General features: G+C 27.6%; 2 protein-coding genes across 4 annotated transcripts; both read right to left on the bottom strand.

Moving 5' to 3' along the window:
• Window positions 1-123: 123 nt before the first annotated feature.
• Window positions 124-24699, bottom strand: LOC127291220 (uncharacterized). Of its 3 annotated transcripts, none has more exons than XM_051320200.1 (6): window positions 24552-24699; window positions 8140-8302; window positions 1151-1186; window positions 772-1079; window positions 573-633; window positions 124-492 (listed from the first exon to the last, which is right to left on the bottom strand). In XM_051320200.1, exons 2-6 carry the CDS (start codon window positions 8234-8236, stop codon window positions 485-487), a joined length of 510 nt encoding a protein of 169 aa, XP_051176157.1. In that variant the 5' UTR covers window positions 8237-8302; window positions 24552-24699; the 3' UTR covers window positions 124-484. The 3 variants fall into 3 exon arrangements, 2 of the variants coding, with proteins under 2 accessions (XP_051176157.1, XP_051176156.1); XM_051320199.1 differs by having other exon boundaries at window positions 124-465; XR_007844560.1 differs by lacking the exon at window positions 1151-1186 and having other exon boundaries at window positions 124-465; window positions 772-994.
• Window positions 16473-24916, bottom strand: LOC127291221 (uncharacterized). Its single transcript, XM_051320201.1, has 6 exons — window positions 24771-24916; window positions 24548-24682; window positions 19929-20075; window positions 17324-17643; window positions 17096-17156; window positions 16473-16809 (listed from the first exon to the last, which is right to left on the bottom strand). Exons 3-6 carry the CDS (start codon window positions 20026-20028, stop codon window positions 16796-16798), a joined length of 495 nt encoding a protein of 164 aa, XP_051176158.1. The 5' UTR covers window positions 20029-20075; window positions 24548-24682; window positions 24771-24916; the 3' UTR covers window positions 16473-16795.
• Between the last annotated feature and the right edge of the window lies 1 nt (window position 24917).

Here is a 24917-nt window from a genome sequence, read left to right as displayed (position 1 = left end):
AGGCAATAAAAAAAATTAATAAAAAAAAAAATTAAAAATGACTTGAAGAGATAGAAATTTTATAAATAAATGGATAGAACTTATTTAAAAATTAATATTTTCAGCTAATAATTAAAAACCATATTTATTTTGTAAATACTGTTTTAATATTATCATTTATTAAATATAATTTACAATTGTGTCATGTACAATTTTCTTTTTCACTAAACAATACAAATCACTAATATTTATATGATTTTTAAATTTTAAATATATGTGTTTAGTGATAATGAATTAATGTAATTGATTTAATTCACCTTTAATTAACAAATAAAATTTTGCATACATTATTAGCCATGTAGTAGTAAGGAGAATATTCTTTAAGCACATAATTTTGATTGCATTCTACTTTCATTACGTTAGTATTAATTGATATAAAGTTTCCGTTATCGACGTCGAATGTCGTTCAATTATTTGTAGGTTTCCCTTAATACAGATAATATATTTATAATACTATATATAATACAAAATTATAAAATTATTAACATGGAATAAGTAGTTTATTATGAGAAAAAAAATTGAGAAATACTTACGTTTACATGAATGAGAATTACCTCCAGTCCAATTTTTATTAATGCAATTTACTTCAAAATACTAAAAAAAACATTTTTATAAATAATGATTTTTTAATGCATTGAATTTTTTATTTATAATAGAAAGGTAATATATAAATTTGTAAAATTTGCAAAAAAATTTTGACAAATTACAATATTATAATTATTTTGAACTTACTTGGGGTGATTCATTCGGTTTGTTATAGTAATAACCGAATTTGCAGAATAGTAGAGCACGATCACCATCATTATAGAATGTAACATTTGCATTTTTATACTTAAACGGAGGACAGTTGAATGTTGTTGTTAATTTACAAAACCTATCTTTGATGTCGATGAAATTTTCATTCTGACACACTAATGCGTTAGATTTTCCAATCAGTGTATAATTTTCCTCGCAACTGAAAGTTACAAATTTAAAATTGACTTCATTAATTATAATCTTTGTCGATCCATTGAAATTCCCTGTATTTATTACACAATCATCTAAAAAAGAATTATAAAAGATATTATTCTATAGAAGGGTAGAATGATTGACTTTAAACACTCATGCATACCTACAAGCAGTATGGAATCATTTTTACGGTATAGTTCTATAAACGAAAGAAGAAAATTAAATTAAATTTGGCACAAAGTTATTTTTTTGCAACACTAACCTCTAAAGGTAAATTTTACACACCGAAAAGTGTGTGTAAAGAAGCTCTTTTTAAAACGGTGTCCCCAGTAAAAAAAAAAATTAGGAGTAAGCGAAAAGAATTGGTGGTAACTTAAGCTGAATGCGGTTTGGCGAAGAAACCGAATTGGAACGTTACGGTGAATTATTTTTTTCTTACCGTGAATTCTTTTTCCTTAAACATTTGAATTGACGTTTGTTTATTCGAGTTTGCATTATAAATGAATAAAATAAATGCTTCGAAGTCTAAAAAAGCCGATTTTGAATAAGAAATATATAATTTAAAAAAAATAAATGAAAGCGAAGTGTGACAGATTCACCGACGATTTGATCAAGTGAGTAGTGTTCATATCGCTGGGTTAGTGGAAAAAAAGGATACGTCCGTTTGATTTAACTATGACGTGTCCTTTTTTTCCAATAACCCAGCGATATGATAAATTTACCATATGAGTAGTACTCATATGGTAAAATTGTCGGTGAATCTGTCACACTTCGCTTTCATTTATTTTTTTTAAATTATATATTTCTTATTCAAAATCGGCTTTTTTAGACTTCGAAGCATTTATTTTATTCATTTATAATGCAAACTCGAATAAACAAACGTCAATTCAAATTTTTAAGGAAAAAGAATTCACGGTAAGAAAAAAATAATTCACCGTAATGTTCCAATAATATTTTTCCTGATCTTCGCAGAGAAAAAAAGGTGGGTAAAAAGTTATAAAAATAGAGGATAAAAGTCGTTAGGATACAGGGTAAAGGATAAATTTGTGATGGATAAAAATGTTACAAAAATATGACTAAAAAAAATGGATGTCATATTTGAGTAAACTGTCTAATTTTAATAAAAATATTAGTAATTTTACACTTAACTTATTAAATCCACAAATTTTATATAAATAAGTAATTGCACGTGGAAATATTTTTCCTATAATTATTGTCTATTAATAAAAATATCTTTGACTAATACAACTGACAGCTGACGACAGTGCGTAAATAATCAGAACTGGGAAATTACAACTCAACATCTATATTGTTGCACGAAAGCAGAGTTGGGTAGTAACTGAATTTTTTGTGCATATTAGGCTCTGTCACTTGTGACATCAGAGTCGATTCTAGGTGTGACGTCAGAAGCCTGGAGGGACAACAAACAGACGACACAATGTTATTCTTATGGGGAAGAAAATTAGTTTCCACTTTCATCAATTTTATTCATACTTTGAACATGGAAAACGCTTGTTGACATATAATAAAATTAAAATGTGTGTTGATAATTAATTTTGTTATATATTTGATTTAATTGTATTGATAGATTCTCTTAATTCGTGATAAAATATAAATTTTGAGGTTAGGGGTGTTTGTTTACTAACTTGAAACCTTTTACTGCTGCGGTAAATTCCCACTTAAAATATATATTTTATATCTTTTTTAATAACATGCATAATGGATATTGTTTAATAATGTTAAAATGTAAAATGCGATTAGTAAACAAACTTTTCTAACCTTAATAGGGTAACTGCACCAGTGGTGGATCAGTTAAGCCCCTTAACTTTCTTATTTTGACTTTGAAGTTCTGTATAGGTTGCTTTTAGACAAATTCGAGGTTATTCTTTAAAGTATTATGGACCAGATAGTTCCAATAGACAGTTCCTTCCAGGTTAGACTTGATTTTGACACCTACGTTTACTTTAATGCTCCATCAAAGATAATTTGTCAATGATCCTATTCTGGATCACTGTTTGCACCAGTCATGGTTATAGATTGCTCCAGTGGTGGATCACTTAAAAAATCATACTAAAAAACATTGCATTTCAAAATTACGAGACTGAGACGTTTTGCAACTTTTATAAGGCTTTACGGACAGACCCAGTCGAAAATCGTAAGTTTCCCTGAAGGGTTCACATGGCCTTCAGGTAACTGTTATGAAGGTTTCAAAAGCTTCATGGCAACTATTTATACTACTTCGTGATTTATACATTAGACCTAAAATTCTGTGATATTTGCTTTCTGACTTCTTAACGGGAAGCTTTTTCTACAGCTTGTTGAATATCTGTGGACAGCTTCTAGCAAAAGGTCTACCAGTTTGCTTGGTGAATGCTTTCCTAATGCCTGGTTTAATGTGTAAGAAAGCAATTCTATTTGCTTTTCACAAGTTGCAAATTAATATGTAATTTAATTACCTTTTTTACACTTCCTGAAAACTAGAATAATTTCATTAAATTAAACTAAATCGAAAAATCATAAAAATTCTATAGTAATTTGTAAATCCGTTTTATACAATTAATAATTATTCTTTATATATTATATAAAAATTATTTTTCAAAGAAAACGTTTATTTTTAAACACTTAAATTATATATAACTTGAGCAAAATTTGGGGTTAGGAATACGAACACGGTGAAAACCTTTTATTTTGAATAATGAATACAATTTCTTAAAAAAAGACAAAATATTTAATATTTAAAAAAAATAGATTATTATTTTTATACTTGATATTTATGAATATTTTTTATAAATAATATATTCTTTATTCTTTTAGAATTTCATAATTTATGAAAATGAATTTAACAGCGTATTTTTATTTACAAATTTTTAAAAGTATTCTACATGAAACATTAAATTATTAATCAATATTAATTGTGTAATTTCACTATAGAAAATTAATTGACAACTAACTTTTAATTGAAAGAAGATAATAATTAATTTAAAAAAAAGTATTTAATATCACTAATAGATATTTTATAAAACAATTGTACCCTTTTAAAAAGACTGTGGAAATACCGAGTCTGACGTAAATAATTTTTCTTTAATTCTTCAATATTTAAATATAATAATCTAGTACATCATATTTTTACGAGATAAATAAAGATGGAAAGAAAGGTTAAATTTAATTTTTGATCATTGTCATTTTTCCTCTGTTTCCTGAAACATCCATGACGCTTCATTTAATTTTCGCCACCTGAACGCTTTCTTTTTATATATGCAAAATCCTGCAACTCTTTGATAACTCTCTTAAAGCTACTTGAATGCTTTGTTTAAAACGTACAAAATTTGTTATTTTCAAGCTTTCCGTGGAAGCGAAAAATCGGCCATAACAGGCTTCCTGAAAGTTTTCTATAGCTAGTTATCTACTGTCTCACAATTCTCTAATGGTTATCTCAATACTTCAAAACAACTTTTTGTTCAGCTTAACATAGCGTAGGATTTTCGACTGGGGATTTTCAAATTCACTTTCCTATCCATATCCTTTCCTCTTTCATTTCTATAGGTATAATGTGACTAAATGTTAATTAATCATCTTTTTATTAGAATTTTTGGTATTAAATAAATAGAAACTCTTAAAGCTTCAGTTTCAATGATAAATAACATTTATTAATTCTGGGTATTTTAATTCAACAAAAATTTAACAATTTGAAATCAGGTGTTAACAATTAATAAACATCTGAATTAGTGTTAACTAAAATTTAACTCATAAAATTTTCAATAAAACAATGCGTCAACAGGCGAAAAGTAGGACTGATCCACCACTAGATTTTGTTACTTTTTTGGTTCCAGTCGTGGATCACCCTAAAACAATGGATACGCGCTATTTAAAGACGTAAATATTGTTCTCAGGGCTCTATGGGGATGAAACGAAATGCCTCCTATTGTGAAAAGAATTAAAAATTGTTCTAAAATGGCTCCAAAGCTTTCTATTCCAAAATATACTCTTAACTTACATGCTAAGGAAAACTCTTGTTTTCTGTCACCACTATAGTAATTGTTGTCCTGCTTTCTTCGCGATGAATTTAAAAAATTTTTTAAATTGTAATATTGATCTGTATAACTTTCTTAACAATTACCGACACTTGCGGTTCATTTACTTACAAACGTGTAAACACAAATGACCATTTTTCTCGCAGTTGATCCACCACTGGTGCAGTTACCCTATTTATATTTTATCACGAATTAAGAGAATCTATCAATGCAATTGAATCAAATATATAACAAAATTAATTATCAACACACATTTTAATTTTATTATATGTCAACAAGCGTTTTCCGTGTTTAAAGTATGAATAAAATTGATGAAAGTGGAAACTAATTTTCTTCCCCATAAGAATAACATTGTGTCGTCTGTTTGTTGTCCCTCCAGGCCTCTGACGTCATATATTGAACTCGAAATATCTCGATGAACTGACAGCCTAATATGCACAAAAAATTCAGTTACTACCGAACTCTGCTTTCGTGCAACAATATAGATGTTGAGTTGTAATTTCCCAGTTCTGATTATTTACGCACTGTCGTCAGCTGTCAGTTGTATTAGTCAAAGATATTTTTATTAATAGACAATAATTATAGGAAAAATATTTCCACGTGCAATTACTTATTTATATAAAATTTGTGGATTTAATAAGTTAAGTGTAAAATTACTAATATTTTTATTAAAATTAGACAGTTAAGGCTGCAGTCCCATGGCAGCGTTTTGCGTTGCGTTTTGTCACTAGACCATGAGTGTAAAAGAGATGCAGATATATGTTTGCTATGTTCACACTCAGGGTCTAGTGACAAAACGCAACGCAAAACGCTGCCATGGGACTGCAGCCTTACTCAAATATGACATCCATTTTTCTAGTAATTTTATCCTTTACCCTGTATCCTAACGACTTTTATCCTCTATCTTTATAACTTTTTACCCACCTTTTTTTCTGTGTAGAAAAATATCGTGGCGCTATGATGGCACCATCCTAGTTTTCCGTGACACTGTAAAGGCCTAAGCAGAATAGATTCTTGAACGGGAACGCAATCGTAAACGGAAACGTAAGAATGAGTAAGAGAAGGATAACAAATATCTTTATTCTTTTCTCACTCATTCTTACGTTTCCGTTCACGGTTGCGTTCCCGTTCAAGAATCTATTCTGCTTTGGCCTTAATGGCTCTAGGCCCATTCCTCACAATTTTGTATTCTAGCCACTAGCTAGTATTGCGGGAATGGTGATGTTGAAAAATTACAATTAAATTTTTTAAAAATAATTTTCAACATTACAACATATATTTCCATTAAATTTTCTTAATTAGAAACCACATAAAATTCCATAAATTACCCTATAAATTTAGAAAATTAGTTTTAAAAATTTTTTTTTATATATTATAAATTACCTTCAAAATTTCATAAATTACCATAAATTACCTTATAAATTTCCACCATTAGTTTTTCAAATTTTTCTTTTATATATTATAAATTACCGTATAAATTTCATAAATTACCTCATAAATTTCCATAAATTACCAAATAAATTTTCTGCATTATGTGCAATCGCTAGGCTAGACTGCCATCACGCCAGTGGTGGCGCTAGCTATAGCTAGACTTCGACGATTTTTTTAATTCTATACAATCGAAATTATTCTCGCATAGAGAGTTGGAATTCTTCATAATAGGTACTTAACTTTAGAGGTGAATGTTGCAAAAAATATTGTATGATACACGTGCGTAAATTTGATCTCACTCACTTTACGCAATTGTATCATAAATAACTATTTCATTTCTGAATTCTAACAATTTAAAAATGTTCAACCAAATAATTTTGTTGGCTTAACCAAATGTTTGGTTGAGATAACTCTACGATTTTGTTCCAGCCAACCAAAATTTGGTTACAAGAACCAAAATCGCCTAACCAAACAATTTTGTTGCAAACACTAAATTTTTTTTCTCAGTGCATTAATTATTATTAATTATATTTCATATACATATATGCATTTAAACAAATTTTTAAGGAATGTTTGTGTAAAACGTTGCGTAAGTTTAAAGAGTATTTTTCACTCTTTCCCTGGAGGATCTCGAAATCGGAATGTTCGCTGAATTCGTTGTACATTCGTTACACATTGGTTAAACATTTAGTTGGAGTGAAAATTGTGTAGAAACTGAGTGGAAACTGTGGAAAAGTGTAATTGAATTGAATAATAAAAGTATTTAGTGATAGATTTGTGCTGTATTTGTGATAAATTAACGTGTTATTATTAAATAAATAAAGTTTAAAGTGTAAAATGTTCGCGTAAGTGAGTTTGACAGGCTAGGGAATTTTCTAGTGACATCCAAATTGATAGTCGATAAAGAAGTTGAGCCGCCGACTTTGCACGGTAGGTGGCAGCATTCATACTTTCTCCTCTTTAAAAATTCTCTTTTTCAATTGTAAATAGAAAAATTAATTAATTAATAAGTTATATAGTTTCTATGTTGTCATTGTTTTTAACAATTGATGTCACTAGAAAATTCCCTAGCCTGTCAAACTCACTTACGCGAACATTTTACGCTTTAAACTTTATTTATTTACTAATAACACGTTAATTTATCACAAATACAGAACAAATCTATCACTAAATACTTTTATTATTCAATTCAATTACACTTTTCCACAGTTTCCACTCAGTTTCTACACAATTTTCACTCCAACTAAATGTTTAACCAATGTGTAACGAATGTACAACGAATTCAGCGTACATTCTGATTTCGAGATCCGCCAGGGTTGTTAATCCGTAGTGGATAAAGATAAAGAATAAAGTAGAAAATCTCTATTTCAGCATGACTTAAATTTATTTTATTGAATTAAAACTTCACGAAACTTTTATTGCGTTTCAATCTCATCTTAAAAATCAGTACAGTTTTAATTTCATTTTATACACCATTTTAAATTTTATGAAAAATGAATTAAAAGAGAAATACAGACTTATCTACCTATTCTATGCGTGGAATTAAAAAAAGAGGCAATTTTCCGAATTAAATTTTTAAATTCCATTCAATTCTAGCATTTTTACCGGGCCCTTAAATTTGTTAATTTCTTTCCCTAACCGCCCTTTGAAAGATTATAAAAAGATTGGACAGTAATCGAAACATACATACCTGTTTTATTAGGTACAATTTTTTTAGCTTGTACATTCAAAATAAAGAGTGCAATACAAATCACGAAAATCCATTTATTTATATTAACATAAATCATTTTTATTACTTCTGTTGATCTTCTTTTTTACTTTCTGTTAATCTGTTGAATTTTAATTTGAAGCAACTGTATGGAAGAAAAAATGCATTTATATACAATACGACTAAGAAAAATAAAAATTTATGAATAGAAAAAAATAATTAATAATAAATAAATAATAATAAATAATTAAAATAAAAACATTGATACTTTAGATTTGGCTAAAAATTTTCATCTTTTTGTACTATACAAAAAAGGGATCCATGCTTTTTTTTTAATTACCCGAGCAGAAAATTTGACCGAGCCCTGGTCGTGCCCAGACCAGGTACGACCGGGGCCAGATCTAGCAACCTGATCTGGGCTCAATCAAAATGAATCAGGGAACTCGACCGGGGCGATGCCAATTTGCCTTATCTGGAATCATAATCGGGACCCGACCAGGGCCATAGTAATTTTCCCGATTTTATAGTAATTGTAATTTTCAATAAATTATAATTATTTATCTATAATTGATAAATAAAACAATAAAATTATTCAATATTATTTTATTTTATGAATCTGCATTTAAAAAAACACCTTATAAAATGAAAATTTCCCAAAGTTGAAAAAAATTATTTGAATAATTGTTTCGTTTACTCTCTAAATCTGAATTAGTAAAAATGTTTACTACTTTAAATTAGTGACTCACTTTTTGCTTATGAATTAGTAAAATTTTACTAACACAGGCACACAAAAAAAATTGTATGTTTCTTGAACTAGACATATATTTCCTATAGTATTTTGGCCCGCTGAAACCGAATCTGAGCTCAGAATTGCTCCATCACCCTCCGTTTTTTTTTAAATCGACCAAAACCACCCTTAAACGGACAAATTCACACTTCGGAGATAAAAATAAAATCAACTTATTTTTTTAAAAAACTGAATTTTACATCTACGAAACTTTGCTCCACTAACTCAAAAACAAAACCAGCATTGATCCAGCAACCCCTGAATTTTTTTAAATCGAAAAAACTACCCCTAATCTGAAGAATCAAATTCAGGAGGTAAAACAATAAAATAACTGATTAAAAAATTTTATAACCAGGTATTTTTACTCCAGCAAGGCAAATTTTTGTTTCTGCCTTGCTAGAGTAAAAATACCTATGGTTATAAAATTTTTTAATCAGTTATTTTATTGTTTTACCTCCTGAATTTGATTCTTCAGATTAGGGGTAGTTTTTTCGATTTAAAAAAATTCAGGGGTTGCTGGATCAATGCTGGCTTTGTTTTTGAGTTAGTGGAGCAAAGTTTCGTAGATGTAAAATTCAGTTTTTTAAAAAAATAAGTTGATTTTATTTTTATCTCCGAAGTGTGAATTTGTCCGTTTAAGGGTGGTTTTGGTCGATTTAAAAAAAACGGAGGGTGATGGAGCAATTCTGAGCTCAGATTCGGTTTCAGCGGGCCAAAAAACTATAGGAAATATATGTCTAGTTCAAGAAACATATACAATAAATACATATTACTCTGCGCCTTGTTTTACACACGGAAAAAAAGAAAAAGTAACTTTTACTACTTTAAAAGTAAAATTGGACCTGTCCGAAGTTTCTGCGCATCTCTGGCAACTTGTACTCCAAAAATAGTAAAATTTACTTCAGAAATAGTAAAAATTACTACGGAAACAGTAAAATTTACTACAGAAATAGTCAATTTTACTATTTTTCGAGTTAAAGTTGCCAGAGATGCGCAGAAACTTCGGACAGGTCCAATTTTACTTTTAAAGTAGTAAAAGTTACTTTATTCGTTTTTCCATTTTTCTCCGTGCAGTGTACAAGAGGTGTTGGAGATTAATTTACAGTTTTAAAATTAAGTTCAACGTCAATATTTTAACCTCAGAGATCACCTGCAAGAGGTTTTTATTATTGCCAAGCTTTTATCTTGACAATTTGGCAGCAAGATAATACAGTAATATACTTAAGGGTATGTGAGAACCTCCCACGTGACCTAGTATGGAAAAATGTGTTTTGGTAATATACGTCTTACTCTAAAATGAAAAAAGATTTTTGTCTAAAATTTTGAGGGATAATAGATTTGGGTTCTCCGAAAAATACATAATTTTATGTTAAATTATTAAAAAATGAAGTTTAAAACGATGGCTGGGTGTAAAAACATGATACATCGAATTGGCGTTGAAAAACATGATACGTCGGATTAGCGTTGGAAAACATGACATATCGTCGTTTGATTTGAAGAACATGACACGTCGAAAACAATATTTTTCTTTTCAAATTTCTGTTGGTACCACTGACCGCGAAATTTAAAATGGTTTGTTATATATTACATTTTTTAAGAATAATGATATTAAAATCATAGAAGTAAAATCTTGCACTATGCACATATAATTTTGAATTTTTTACATGAAATTCGTTTTAAATCAACGGGATTACAATACTGTATTTAAATGGTCGTCTGTATTATTAATTACTTTTACAGCTGTATGATAACGTCATGGGTGGCAAATCCTCCAGGAAATGAATAATTGGAGGATTTACTAGAAAAATTTATCTAAGTTAATTTAATTTATTTAATAATTGTGTTTTAAAAAATATGCTTTACTTACTCTCCATGATTGACTCTTCAAAAAAATATTTAAACAACACCAATTGTAATAGAATTTTTACAATATACATATTTATAATAAAATAGAATTATTTATAAAATCACAGATTTTATCAATCTAAATATAAACTATATAAAAAGCTATTTAACCTAATTTTTCTTTGAACTGACATATTATGAAGCAAAATCATTTGTTTCATAAAACAGTTTTAAAGATTTGACACATTTTAAATTTCACTGTCAGTGGTACCAACAGAAATTTGAAAAAAAAATTTCGTTTTCGACCAGTCATGTTCTTCAAATCAAACGACGATGTATTATGTTTTCCAACGCTAATCCGACGTATCATGTTTTTCAACGCCAATTCGATGTATCATGTTTTTACACCCAGCCATCGAAAAAGTGGCATTTTTAAACAAAAATAAAAACAAACATGGCGGCGCATACACAGACGTTGCTTGAGTGTGTCAGTGCTCCAGTAAACAGCGCCAATTCGAGAAAGTGGCCGCTGAATAAACATATGCTATAATACATTATTTTACTATTTATTGCTTTATTTTTATTATTTTTGCGTTATGTCATAGTAAATGTGAAGAACAGCGAGATTTCTTGCACCAAACGAAATCATTTTTCCAAAATTTTAACCCGAAATAATTTTTTATTTTAGAGAAAGTTTCAAACAATAAAAAACGTCCTTTGACTACATACCCTTAATGATAGAACGTCCAACGTCCTTCCTGCAGGATGAAAAAGACTCAGGTGAGTCCCTCCGAAATCGCTTTCTAAAATTAACTTGGATTGAGATAAACACAAAAAAATATATATGGTTTGAAAGGTAAAGATACAAGCTTTCAGCGCATGTAAAAATTAAATTTCTAAATTCAAACCCCAAGGCTAGGCAACTTAAAGAAGTTAAATTTTTGTAAAACTGACCTAATGTTTAGTGCTAGATCGTCGACGCCCGGTCCTGCCGGCAGGACACTTTTTCAGTTTATTGATACGATTACCCAGCCCTGATATTTAAATTTAGAAACTTGATATTTACATGATCTGATAGCTTTTTTAATTACCTTTCGAACCATATATATTTTTTTATGTTTATCTGAATCCATATTAATTTTATAATGTTTTTTCGGAAAGACTCTCATCTGAGTCTTTTTCATCCGTCCGCAATTGCGCTGGATACAAATCTTTATACATAGTGTTATAATAATAATACAAACAAAATTCAAGATTAAAAAAATATATAATGCAGAAAATTTATTTGGTAATTTATGGAAATTTATTTGGTAATTTATGGAAATTTATGAGGTAATTTATGAAATTTTGAGGTAATTTATAATTATAATACAAACAAAAATTCAAGATTCAAAAACTATTGCAGAAAATTTACGTGGTAATTTTTGGAAATTTATGCGGTAATTTATGAAATTTTTGAGGTAATTTATAATTGTAATACAAACAAAATTTAAGATTTAAAAATTATTGCAGGAAATTTATGCGGTAATTTATGAAATTTATACGGTAATTTATGAAATTTATGCGGGAATTTATAATATCTAAAAGAAAAATTTGAAAACTAATTTTGGGAATTTATAGGGTAATTTATGGTAATTTATGAAATTTTTAAGGTAATTTATAATATATAAAATTTTATATGGTAATTTAAGAAAATTTAATGGAAATATATGTTTTAAATAAAGTGCGTCCTGCCGGCAGGATGACGGAACATCCTGCCGGCAGGATGGCGCAATGTGCGGAGAAGCATCCTGCCGGCAGTACGCAGCGGCTTGTCCAAGCGTCCTGCCGGAAGACCCTTCCAGCAGGATGGGCGCTTGGACGTTCTATCATTAAGGAAACTTTTTTCTTAAATCTTTCTTAGAAACTATGCTGTCCGTTTCATGCATTTAAAGCATATGTAAATTATTTTCTGCTGCATAAAATTAATTCTGGGAATGTAAATGACAACTTAAAAAAAATAAACCTGCAAATATTACCTTTTAAAGGAAGAAACTTACGTAATTTGTGAAAAATAGCGATTTTGTCCCCATTTACCCCAACTGACCCTAAGTACGTTTTTATTGCAGAATTTAAAATTCAAAAATATGGTACTTTAATATTTTTGTATTATTAATTTTAATTGAATATATTTAACGCACCTTTATTATTCACAAATCTTTAAAGATGTCTTAAAAAACTGTTTATTTGGCTGTCAACAATTAAAAAAATTATTTTTTTTTGTATGTTATTATACTTATTATACTGATTTAAAATTGTTACATGAAGTTTTATACTATTTTAAAATAAATTGAAATACTATATGAAATAATTCCAAACCTTGTCTTTTTATATGCACTAATAATGATAATAATAATGTAAAATTATATCAAATAACATTTTTAATCAATTATTTACATAGCTAAGTAAATAATTCTAAATGGGGGGGGGGAAGGTCAAATTCAAGGTGAAATATGTCGAAGCGCCAATTTTCACTATTATTTTCGTAATCAGCGCACCAAAATATGGATATTACGCAGTTTCAAAAAGATTGTAGGTTTGAGCTAATCTTTATCCTAAATGGAAAAAATCTTTTCAAAGAGAATTATCAACAATTTTATTGCTTAAAAAATTTGCATTAAAAAAAATATATACATTTAATATTATAAGAGATAGAAATAAGTAACGAATCTAAAAAAAACTATAACAATTCAGAAGAAAATGTAATAAAATTTTTAATGTAAAATTTATGCGATTAAAACTTGACATTATTTCGTTTATCATTTTTTTTTATTCGCAAATATTTTTACAAAAAAAAAATTGTTGAAAAAATTTTCTTAGAATTATATAAGTTTTTTACACTGATTATTTATTTATTGTTCTTTTTAAATACACATATATTTTTTTAAATCAAAGTTTTAAAACAGTAAAATTGTTTTTCATTTTTTGCTATATATAACTTTTAAGCATTTTTACTTTTTGTAAAAATTAAAAAATCAAGTTTATTTTTAAACTATATTAAAACTACTTTCATTAATTTATATGCTAAATCGACAAAATGGTTACACCGAAAAAACGTAACTCTAAATTTAAGTATATATTCTTGGCGTCTCTTTAAGAATACTTTATTCTTAAATTCACATATGCGAGACTTAAAACATGAATTTGATTGGAATGGTGTCTCTGTTCTTGATAATGAACCGATTTGGCGAAGGAGACTGATCTCTGAAATGATACACATAGGTTTACAAGATAATCCTTTAAACAAAAAAGATGATACAAAATATCTGAGCCAATATTATAAAAAATTTTTTCAAATAAATTTCATAATATCATTTAATTTTAATTAATAGCTAATTTTCACATCATTATTATTTCATTGGTCATTCTCTGTTCGTACAATCGCACTCGCATCTATTTAGTTTGTCTTTTGACGTCTTAACTTCAAGATGACAATTTTATAGTTTATTTTTTTTCGGTAAATTTTAAATATTGTACATTTTCTTAATTTTATATTGTTTTTACATTGTGTTGACTTATATTTTTACATTTTATTAATAAATTTTTAGTTTCTGATGAGGATACCCTGGCGGATTCGATTTGCGTAATGTCTACTTAACTAAGTGGACTTTAGGTAGACATTAGGTAAACATGTAAAAAAACGTATAGAAAAGCTATTAATCGACTTATTATGATAGAAAAAAGTTGATAAAAGGGTAAATGAATGTTTATAGAGTAAATTCGTACAAAATTTTGTAATTAATAAAGCATTAAATAATTAATAATGAATGGAAATGTGCGCGAGGTACCTGATCAGTTCAGCTGTACAATTATTTTCGTGCTATTTTCATGAAAAGAATATGAATTAACGGCAAAAACAATTGATATTTATAAAAAAGTGTAAAATTGATTTACTTTGAGTGTTTGCAATACGAATTATTAAATAATAATTAAGTTTTTATCAAATGTGAATAGTGTTGTGAAAACCTGTGAAAACTAATGAGTTACTACATTACCGATCGCATATGATAATAAAAAGTTCTCGATGAGTGTAACAAAAAAGCTGCAATCATGTCCGTAATTTTGGACGAGAAACAATTATGAAATCAATAATTATTTGTATAACTTTATTCTGCATTTTAAAATTCACTTTTTATTTTCTTTCAAAGCAAAAGCTTGGAAGAAAACATGCTCGCACTGAATTGTAAAAACTGGTGGCGCCATCTCTCATATGCGATCGGTAATGTAGTAACTCATTAGCTTTCACAGGTTTTCACAACACTATTCACATTTGATAATAACTTAATTATTATTTAATAATTCGTATTGCAAACAATAAAATTAAATCAATTTTACACTTTTTTATAAATATCAATTGTTTTTGCAGTTAATTTATATTCTTTTCATGAAAATAGCACGAAAATAATTGTACAGCTGAACTGATCAGGTACCTCGCGCACATTTCCATTCATTATTAATTATTTAATGCTTTATTAATTACAAATTTTGTACGAATTTACTCTATAAACATTCATTTACCCTTTTATCAACTTTTTTTATCATAATAAGTCGATTAATAGCTTTTTTATACGTTTTTTTACATGTCTACCTAATGTCTACCTAAAGTCCGCTTAGTTAAGTAGACATTACGCAAATCGAATCCCCCAGGGTAGCAGTGCTGTCGAAACGTCAAAAATAATTTCTTTTATTTTACTGACTACTTGACTTGGATGGATTGTTAAATTTTTTTCCTTACTATTCATTACACTAAGGGATAAATTCATTATTAAATTAATTGATATAATTTTTATTTTCTATAGATATTTTTCTTATTTTGTCAATATAGTTCTCGACAGATGAACATTTTACAAATTATTTAAGACATAAAAAAGATCTACAGCTTCTTTAGTATTATAATATCCAATAATAACACATTTTAGACAATAAAACACAAATATTGATTCTTAGCAATTAAATATGCAACAATATCAAATTTTATAAATGAATCTTGTTTAATTTTCAAAAAAATAAGAAAAGCCATATCGTGGTAACGAAACTCTGCTGGCTGGCACAATTTTCCCATTACCCCAAAGAATTTTCACAGGCCACAATTTGAAAAAAAGAAGAAAAACGCATACAAATTTAATTATTACCTCTATTTTTATTCATGTATCTAAATCTACACATATTTATCTCTAATAAAATTACAAAACATAATTAAATAATAAATTTTTAACCATTTACTTTAATCTCCGGAAATATTTTCCATTTAAGAAGAAAAACTCGAAAACTTGATTTTTCCTTGTAGTTTCTACAAATCTGTCAAAAATGTGACCGTTTGTCTGCGTATGACATACAGGAAGATTGTTCAAGTTTTCCGAGTTATTTCCACGAAATTTAAAGTCTCTGTGTACTTGAAATTTAAAAGCTCCCATTACCCCACCTTCCCCTAAATCATATAATTAGAAAATTTTTATTCCTATTTTTCTGAATATGAATAATTTTTCCATTTTTCCATTTAATGCAAATATTTAAATAACATTTTTAAATTAATTTTAAGTAGTTTTTTATTACGATTTTATTATACGATTCGCTATGAGCGGAAATTGTTGATGATAAATTTTAAATATTAAATTTTCTTATTTAAAAATAAGTGCAAGATAAATACTGTTTTAATATTATCATTTATTAAATTCAATTTACAATTGTTTCGTGTACATTTTTCTTTTTCACCAAACAAAATACAAATGACTAAAATTTTATAAGATTTTTAAATTTTAAATATATGCGTTTAGTGATAATTATTCTCTTTTTTTTAAATTGTAGAAATATTTATACATATAGAATATATAGATCTCAAAATTAATTGTTATCATATTAAATTTCATCGAATTCTATAGAAAAGTGCGATCGGGCGTCTACTGCCTTAATTCACAAGTAGTAGAATTTTCTGGGTAATCCCACTCAAAATCAGCCACGCATGTAAAATTAGAGTGTTATCGCTAAAACAGATAATATATATTTACAATACAAGGAAGTTTTTAAATAATGTTTCTATGAAAAATTTAGATAATTCGCTCGTAAGTAAAAGGTTTCATTATAGATAAACGAAAATCAAAATTTCAAATTTGATTTGTTGTTTATGTTTGCATACTTTAGTTTATTAAGCTACTAAAAATCAAATGATTTTAAGAGCAAGGAAAAATTTTGACTAAAATAATAAATTACAGGCAAAATTATTAAAATTAAATAGTTTATTATGAGAAAAAGAATTTGAGGAATACTTACGTTGACAAGAATTAAAATCATTTTCAGTCCAACTTCCATTAACGCATTTCAGTTCAAAATTCTAGGAAAATTTTTTTATAAATGAAAATTTTTTAACGTATAAATCATTAAAATAAATAAAATGTAACCAAGATTTTATTGAAATTTTTTATGTATAGTATAAAGTTAATTTTTAAATTTGTAAAATTGGCAAAAAAAAGTGACAAATTACAATTATTTTGAACTTACATTACGAAATTTATCAACCCTCCCCAATTCATTCGTTTTGTTATAGTAATAATTTGGATTGCAGTTTATTTCAGCAAGGTTACCATTATTATAAAATGTAACTTCGGCATTTTTATACTTAAACGGGGGACAGTTGAATGTTGTTGTTAATTTACAAAATTTTAAGAGGACTTTGTGGACATAATTATCAAAACACATGTCTCGAGGGTGTCCAATCAGTGTGTAGTTTTTCTCGCAACTGTAACCTATGAATACGTAACCGCCAAAATTAATTATCCCTACCGTTCCATTGAAATCCCCTCTTTCTATTAAACATTCATCTAAAAAAATTATATAAGATATTATTCTATAGAAGGGTATGTTGGATCTCACTCAATTATTATATATAGTATCGTAATTTGAATGTACGTGGTTTATATGTCATGTATCGTTTTCATGCATCGACGATTTAAGGATTGATTAACTATATCCCTTTGATAATATGTGAAGAAACTCGCATGCATTCAAATTTAGATATTACACCGAAAAAAAATATTTTTGTATTCAGAGAAAAATTCCTCTTACAGAATCCTCTTGAATTTTATTCTTAAAACAAGAGTATTACTCTTTAAATGAGAATATTTTTCTTTAATTTCAAGAGGATCGAAACAAAAGGACTATTCTAGATCATTCCTCTTATATTCAGAATAATCTTTTTAGAATAAAAATAATACTCTTAGAATTTAGAATAATCTTCTATGTTTAAGAATATTCCTCTAAATTCTAAGAGGATTTCCCATTAATAGTCGCTCATGCGCAAAGATCATTGCGTCATAAATCGCATATCATGCGTGAAAAAGTTTTAGTTTCTGTGTGAAAAAGGGGAATAAACCAAAATGGATAATAATCTTTTAAATATCTTGATAGAGTTGCAACTTACACAATACGTGCCTATTTTTGAAGGTAAAAGAAATTTTTAAAAGTAATTTTTAAGAAAATTTAAATAATTTTGAGGTTATGCTATTTAAACTTTTATTTTATTACGATTTTTATTTATTTTAATTTTATTTGAAAATTTATTAAGAGGAATAATTTTACATAGAGGACAATCCTCTTAAACCTAGAGGACATCCTTTTGCAGCATATACTAGAGGAAAATATGCATTGAAATAAGAGAAATCCTCTTGAAACAAGAGGATTTTTTTTTCGGTGTTGACGACAACCGAAGTGAACAGACGCAAACAAGAATTGTATCAAAGATTTAAAATATATTTCTACAATATTAAAAGATAATATAGTGTGTTTCTTTATCCACTACGAGTTAACCAAGAGTGAAAAATACTTTTTAAACCTAAACAACATTTTACAGGGTATATATATATAGTTCTATCAACGAAAGAAGAAAATTATGTTAAATTTGAAACAATTTTTTTTTTCATTTTAGTTCTCACAAACAAACAGACAGATGTCTTATTTTAAGACACTTTTGTCCTGAGTTTTAAGACATTTTATAGTGTCTTAGATTTCGACCAATGATGAAACGTCTTAGAAATTTTCCTAACCAACGGATCAAATCGATATAATTTTAAAACGTCTCCTAAGTGTCTTATTTCTTAAGAAATAAGACTTAAAAATTAAGTTAAGTCTTAAAAATAAGTTTTTGCTAAATCTTTTATTTGAAATAATATTCTTTCAGGGGTTGTTTATCCCTATCTACCCTCCGGACAAATTTTTTTTACATTTCTTAATATTTTACAACTCTTACATTTAATTATTTTAAGCACAGAAAAATGAAATGTAAAGCGAAAAATTATATCATTTTGAACGAAAAGTTCATTTTGACTTTATAGATTAAGAAGATTATTTCTGAATTTAAGACTTTATATATTGTAAAATATGTTAAAAAGAAATTTTTTCAAGATACAACCCAACCTCTTTATAAACTATCTCTTTATAAGCTTCAAGCTGTACTCGACCCGGTAAGAAGCGAGAAATAGAGAAAGATTGAAATTCTTCATATATTAAGCGTAAGTTGATTATTTTCAATTATTCTGAATAGGCGAATTTACGTTTTTACCCAATTTCCCAGTAAACATATAAATATCAAAAAAATGAATTCTTTTCTATTCCCAGTACAGATAAGTCAATAGAAAAGAATTCAAACTTCCTATTTTTCTTAATACGCAAAGTTTTTTATTTTCAAACTTTTTGGAAGCGAATAGAAACAAATTAAATGTTTGGAGAGTAAATTTTAAATGTCTATTCCTTTCAATCGCCAGCTTCAAAATTTCCAAAGCGTATTGAAAGGAATAAGAAATTTTGAAAAGTAATGTACATGTGGTTATTTTTATAAATTGACTATAGCTCAGGCCATTTGGAGCGCATTTAGAGGAATAGAAAATGTGAAGAATAAATGAGGCATTTCTATGTTTTACAATTGACTGCATCAGGTTATATGTATAATTTAGAATATAAATTTTGACCAAGTCAATTAAGAAGAATAGATTTTTCTACTTTTATTTGCTTCATCGAGGAATTGAATAAAAACGTAAATTCATCCATTTAAAAGAATTGGAACTCTGAATTCTTTTCAATTATTCGCTTCTTACCGGGGAAACATACATACCACCTTTTCCATTAGTTACAGTTTCTCTAGATTGGACATTTGCAATAAAGAGCATAATACAAATCATGAAAATCCATTTATTTATATTAAAATAAATCATTTTTATTATTTCAGGAACTGAAATTGTTGAATTTTAATTTGAAGCAACTGTATGGAAGAAAAAATACGTTCATAAATTTACGATTTGGGAAAATACAAATTTATGTATAGAGAAAAAAAAAATAAATAATAAGTAAATTTCGTCTAGAATGATGGCTTGAGATTTATATTTTACTAGCGATACACAGAAAAAACCTAGTCTCATTTTTGTTGCAAATCAAAATGAGCCAATGCTAAACGACATAGACAGTGGCGCCACCAACCTGGTTCATTTTTGTTGCACATCAAAATGAGCCTTCTACATGGTTCATTCTGAGTTCAGTTTTTTTCTGTGTATACATATCCCACTCTTGCAGACGCTCACTCCACTTAAAGTTGTACTTTTTATTCTTTACGTATTGTAAGGTGTATCAAGTTAGAAAAACAACTTTCGTAAAATCAAAAATCTCATATTGGAGAATTTGCCGCTAATTATTCGTGAAATTCCCAATTTTGCCGTTTTTGATTAAAAAAAAAAAAAAAAAACAGGGTGCACTGCTAACTTGATGATTAATGAAAACTACAAGAAATATTGTTTAGAAAAAAAATTATAGAATTTTTAATTTTAAAAAATTATTTCTTTTAAAATCGTATATTTTTTGCGTTTTTCAGCTTCGTTTAAATAAGTCGTTTTCGACTTACTAATTATATTAAAACGTGTCGGTTTCATAAGTTTAGTGTAGCGTACAACACTTGAGAACGAAAAAATCGAGTTTCAATTAAAAAAGTTGTACCAGTGACAACAAAAATAATTTTGAAGATGAATGAATAAAAATTTTAGAAAATTCTGATAGAATATTGTGAAGTTTAGTGTCATTTTTAAATATTTTGAGAAACTAATTGTGGGATTTGATTACGGCAAAATCATGTGTGTTCTCTCTTAATTTGAATCAGTGAAATTTCACTGGTGAAATAGCTAGAAGTCGGTTACTGAATCATTTAGTGAAATTTTCACTGAAAATCAGTCATATATCACTGATTTCCAGTGAAAATTTCACTAAATGAATCAGTCAATCTGTATTATCGGTAATGGGTAAAACAGATTGACTGATTCATTTAGTAAAATTTTCACTGCAAATCAGTGATATATGACTGATTTTCAGTGAAAATTTCACTAAATGATTCAGTAACCGACTTCTAGCTATTTCACCAGTCAAATTTCACTGATTCAAATTAAGAGAATTCAGATTTTTTTATCCTTTCGTTTACAGTGGTTGCACTGCTAACTTGATATCAAGTTAGCAATGCACCCTGTTTTTTTTTAAAAAAATCGAAAACGGCAAAATTGGGAATTTCACGAATAATTAGCGGCAAATTCTCCAATATGAGATTTTTGATTTTACGAAAGTTGTTTTTTTAACTTGATTCACCTCGTATAGTAGTATATTCATTGAATATTTAATTTATATTCTTAATTATAATTTAAGGATTACATATATGCGATTTCACGTGAGATTTCCCCCCTCTAAAATTTATCCATTTTAACCGATTGGACTGAAACTTAGTATACATATGAGAGATTCTTTTTCAATCGCCCCAGCCCAAAAAGTCAATGTTCTGGGATTGGCTTCATATTTTGGTAAATTGTTGTCCTATATGATAGTAATAAATCCCTAAAATATAAACTCATTAAAAAAATATTTGTAGAAAGTAGAGGGGGTTGAAGTTTTGACGTTAAGGGTAACATTGTCATTTTCAAATCCGTATAACTATGACAAAAGTTAATGGATTTTAATTTATCTATAATGAATTTTAATGCATTTTTCACGTACTTTTCAAAAATGTATACAAAATTAAAAAAAAAAAAAATTTGACCCCTTTTTTCAAAATCAACCCTTATTTTTCGATTTTCACCCCTTCGGGTATTTTTTTTTCTTTTTTTTTATTTTCATTGGAAAGCTGAGGTTTTTTCCCATGAGCTATGTAAATATGAAAGTGGGACAACAATAATTTTGTGAGAAACAGAATATCAACCCCCTCTACTTTCTACAAATATTGCTTCCTCGTGGAGGAAGCTATGTAGTCCTTTCGTTTATAAACTTTTTAAAAATGGTGAAAACAAATTTTCCTCTATATAGAAACATGTTATATGAGATCCTGATCAATTGTCCGGATGTATGTGTGTGTGTGTATGTGTGTTTGGATCGTTTTTGTGAACACGATATCTTTAACAGGTTTTAATGGATTTGGATAAAATTTGGTAGGCTTATTTAACACATTAATCTCTCAAAAATGACGAGAGGATTTTTAAAAATACCCAAAAAAAAAAATTTTATCGTCTTTTTTTTCGATTTTAAATCGAAAAAATTAAGGTAATATATAATATAATCGTCTTCTTTATGTCAAGATGAATCGATTGATATATATAAAGTATAGATTTGATTGAAATTTAAAAAATTAAAGAAAGTTAAAAAATCAAAAATTCTCATTTTAGCTAAAAAATGATGTGTTTATTTAAATTCATGTTTATGTATGAAATAATTTTATTCCCTGCATTGAAACGAATTGGTTGGTATATATGAAGTATAGATTTGATTTAAAATTTGAGAATTAATAAAAATTGAAAAATTGAAAAATCGAAAATTCATATTTTAGCTAAAAAATTTTTTGTTTTTTTTAAACTCAAGTTGATGAATAAAATAATTGTATTCCTTGCATTAAAACGAATCGATTCGTATATATAAAGTTTATGTTACACTCAAAATTAATTAAAATTTTCTTTATTTTTCAAAAAATTTAATTAATTTAAAACATTTTTAACTCGAAATTTTTTAAATCAATCAATTGAATTGGACAAATTCATTGCTTCCTTCACGAGGAAGCGAATTTTTTGCTTCACACAATGAGGAAGCATAATGTTTATGAAATAAACATAAAGGACCCCCTCCTTGTTTTTTTAATGAGTTTCAGAATCCTTATGAAATCTTATATGATTTCCTATGCTTAAATCTATTTGTTTTATCATTTAGAAGAATGCACATGAAATCGTATTCCATTTCCCATATGGATTCCCATATGGTGTCCCATGTGGAATCCCATGTGGGTATTTTCGATAAGGCGAAAGAGGATTTGACATGGGAAAATTTTTCAAAAAAATGATAAAGGATTTCACATGGGAAATGACATGGGAAAATTTTTCAAAAAAATGATAAAGGATCTCAATTAGTATTTAACATGGTATTTAACATGATATTTGACGTGGGATTTGACATAGGAAATGAGGAACCTTTTTTTGATATTTTCCTATGCCAATTCCTGTCCCAATTTCCCATGAGGATTTATATGGGATCCCATGTGGTTTCCCATATGGGAATGGGATTTTACATAGGATCCCATGTGGTTTCAGAATTATCAGAATTATCGTAGTAGTAATGATCAATTCCTTCAAGAACGAAATTTTGATTGCATCTTACTAATACAACGTAAGGACGAATATTTTCAAGTTTTGCGTTACTAATTTCGAATGGCGGATGTTTAGGAAGTATACCTAAGACAGATAATATATTTATAATACTATATATTTAAAATATAAGGAATTTTTTGAATAATGTTTCTATGAAAAATTTAGATAATTGTCGTAAGTAAAGATTTCAGTCTAGATAAACGAAAATTAAAAATTGATTTGTTTTAGTTACATCTATTGAACAAAATTCACCTAAAAAAATTATATAATTATTCTATATATAGAAGGGTATATAGTTCTATATAAACGAAAGAAGAAAATTAAGTTAAATTTGGCAAAATATTGTTTGATTATTCAAGTTCTGTCAAATAGGTATTAAGTTCAAATAATACAGAATATTTTATTAACCAAAAACAGAAGAAAAAGATGGAACTGCAAACCAATTCCAAAAAGTAAGATTATAATTTAAGATTTATTTTTAATATTAGTAAAACTTGAACATTAATTGTTCATATTCTATTGTTAACTTTCGTTCAACTATAGCGAAACTGTTGTCAATGTTTGAAAATATGGCATAATCTCATATAGTTTTTTTTTTTTTTACATTTATTTATTTTTTTTAGAATTAGATTTAGTATATTACGCAATAAGTTAGTTTTAGTTATATATATATATAATTATTGGTGGTCCTTATTTAAATTTTTTTTTTTTTGAATTTCTATGCTCCCAGAGACTTATTATGATACAAAATAAATAAAATAGATAAATATTGTATTTACGCAAAATTTCATGGCTCTGTCACGTCTCAGAACGCGATGATAAAATAAATGTTGCTAGGTTTTAGTCGTCTCGAAAGGGGTTTTGGTCATAGTTTTTGAAAAAAATGAAAGTTGTAATATATAAAAAATTTTAAACTAGGGCAGCGACTGTCACCACTTCGCGTATTTTTTTTTTTTAGAGTCGGCCGCGAAGATCCGACTTTCCTAATCTAATTTATACTAAAAATAGAGAATATTCTGAGACGGTTAAATTCTCCCTTCTTTATGATTTTAAAAGAGAGGAGGAGGTGTTATTTTACCTACTCTTTCGTTGTTCCTTCTAGAAGATACGAAGATAATTAATCCAAATTTGAAGCTTGTGAGTCCGCAGTAGAAATTCCAAAAGTGTTTTTTCTTTCTATATTTTTTTTTTGATACTCCAAACTGTCTTTAGGCTGAAATGTTTTAAAACTATTTTCTTTATCCCCTTTTATATATAACACAATGTATCGTTCAAAATTTATTTGACTTATCAAATCTTACAGTATTCAGAAAAATTTCTCGACAATTATATATGTGACCGACTTGAGAATAAAAAGGGGACTAACTGTTTGCTGTGTGTCTAGCGACAGCGTTACTGGCTAAGGTGGAGAACTTCCCCCGCTTTGTTACTTTTTTCTCACGACTTTA

Source organism: Leptopilina boulardi, unplaced genomic scaffold, assembly GCF_019393585.1.
Source record: "Leptopilina boulardi isolate dan_hultmark-lab unplaced genomic scaffold, ZJU_Lbou_2.1 LbouV2_128, whole genome shotgun sequence".
NCBI lineage: Eukaryota > Metazoa > Arthropoda > Insecta > Hymenoptera > Figitidae > Leptopilina > Leptopilina boulardi.
This window is presented reverse-complemented; position numbering and strand designations above follow the sequence as displayed.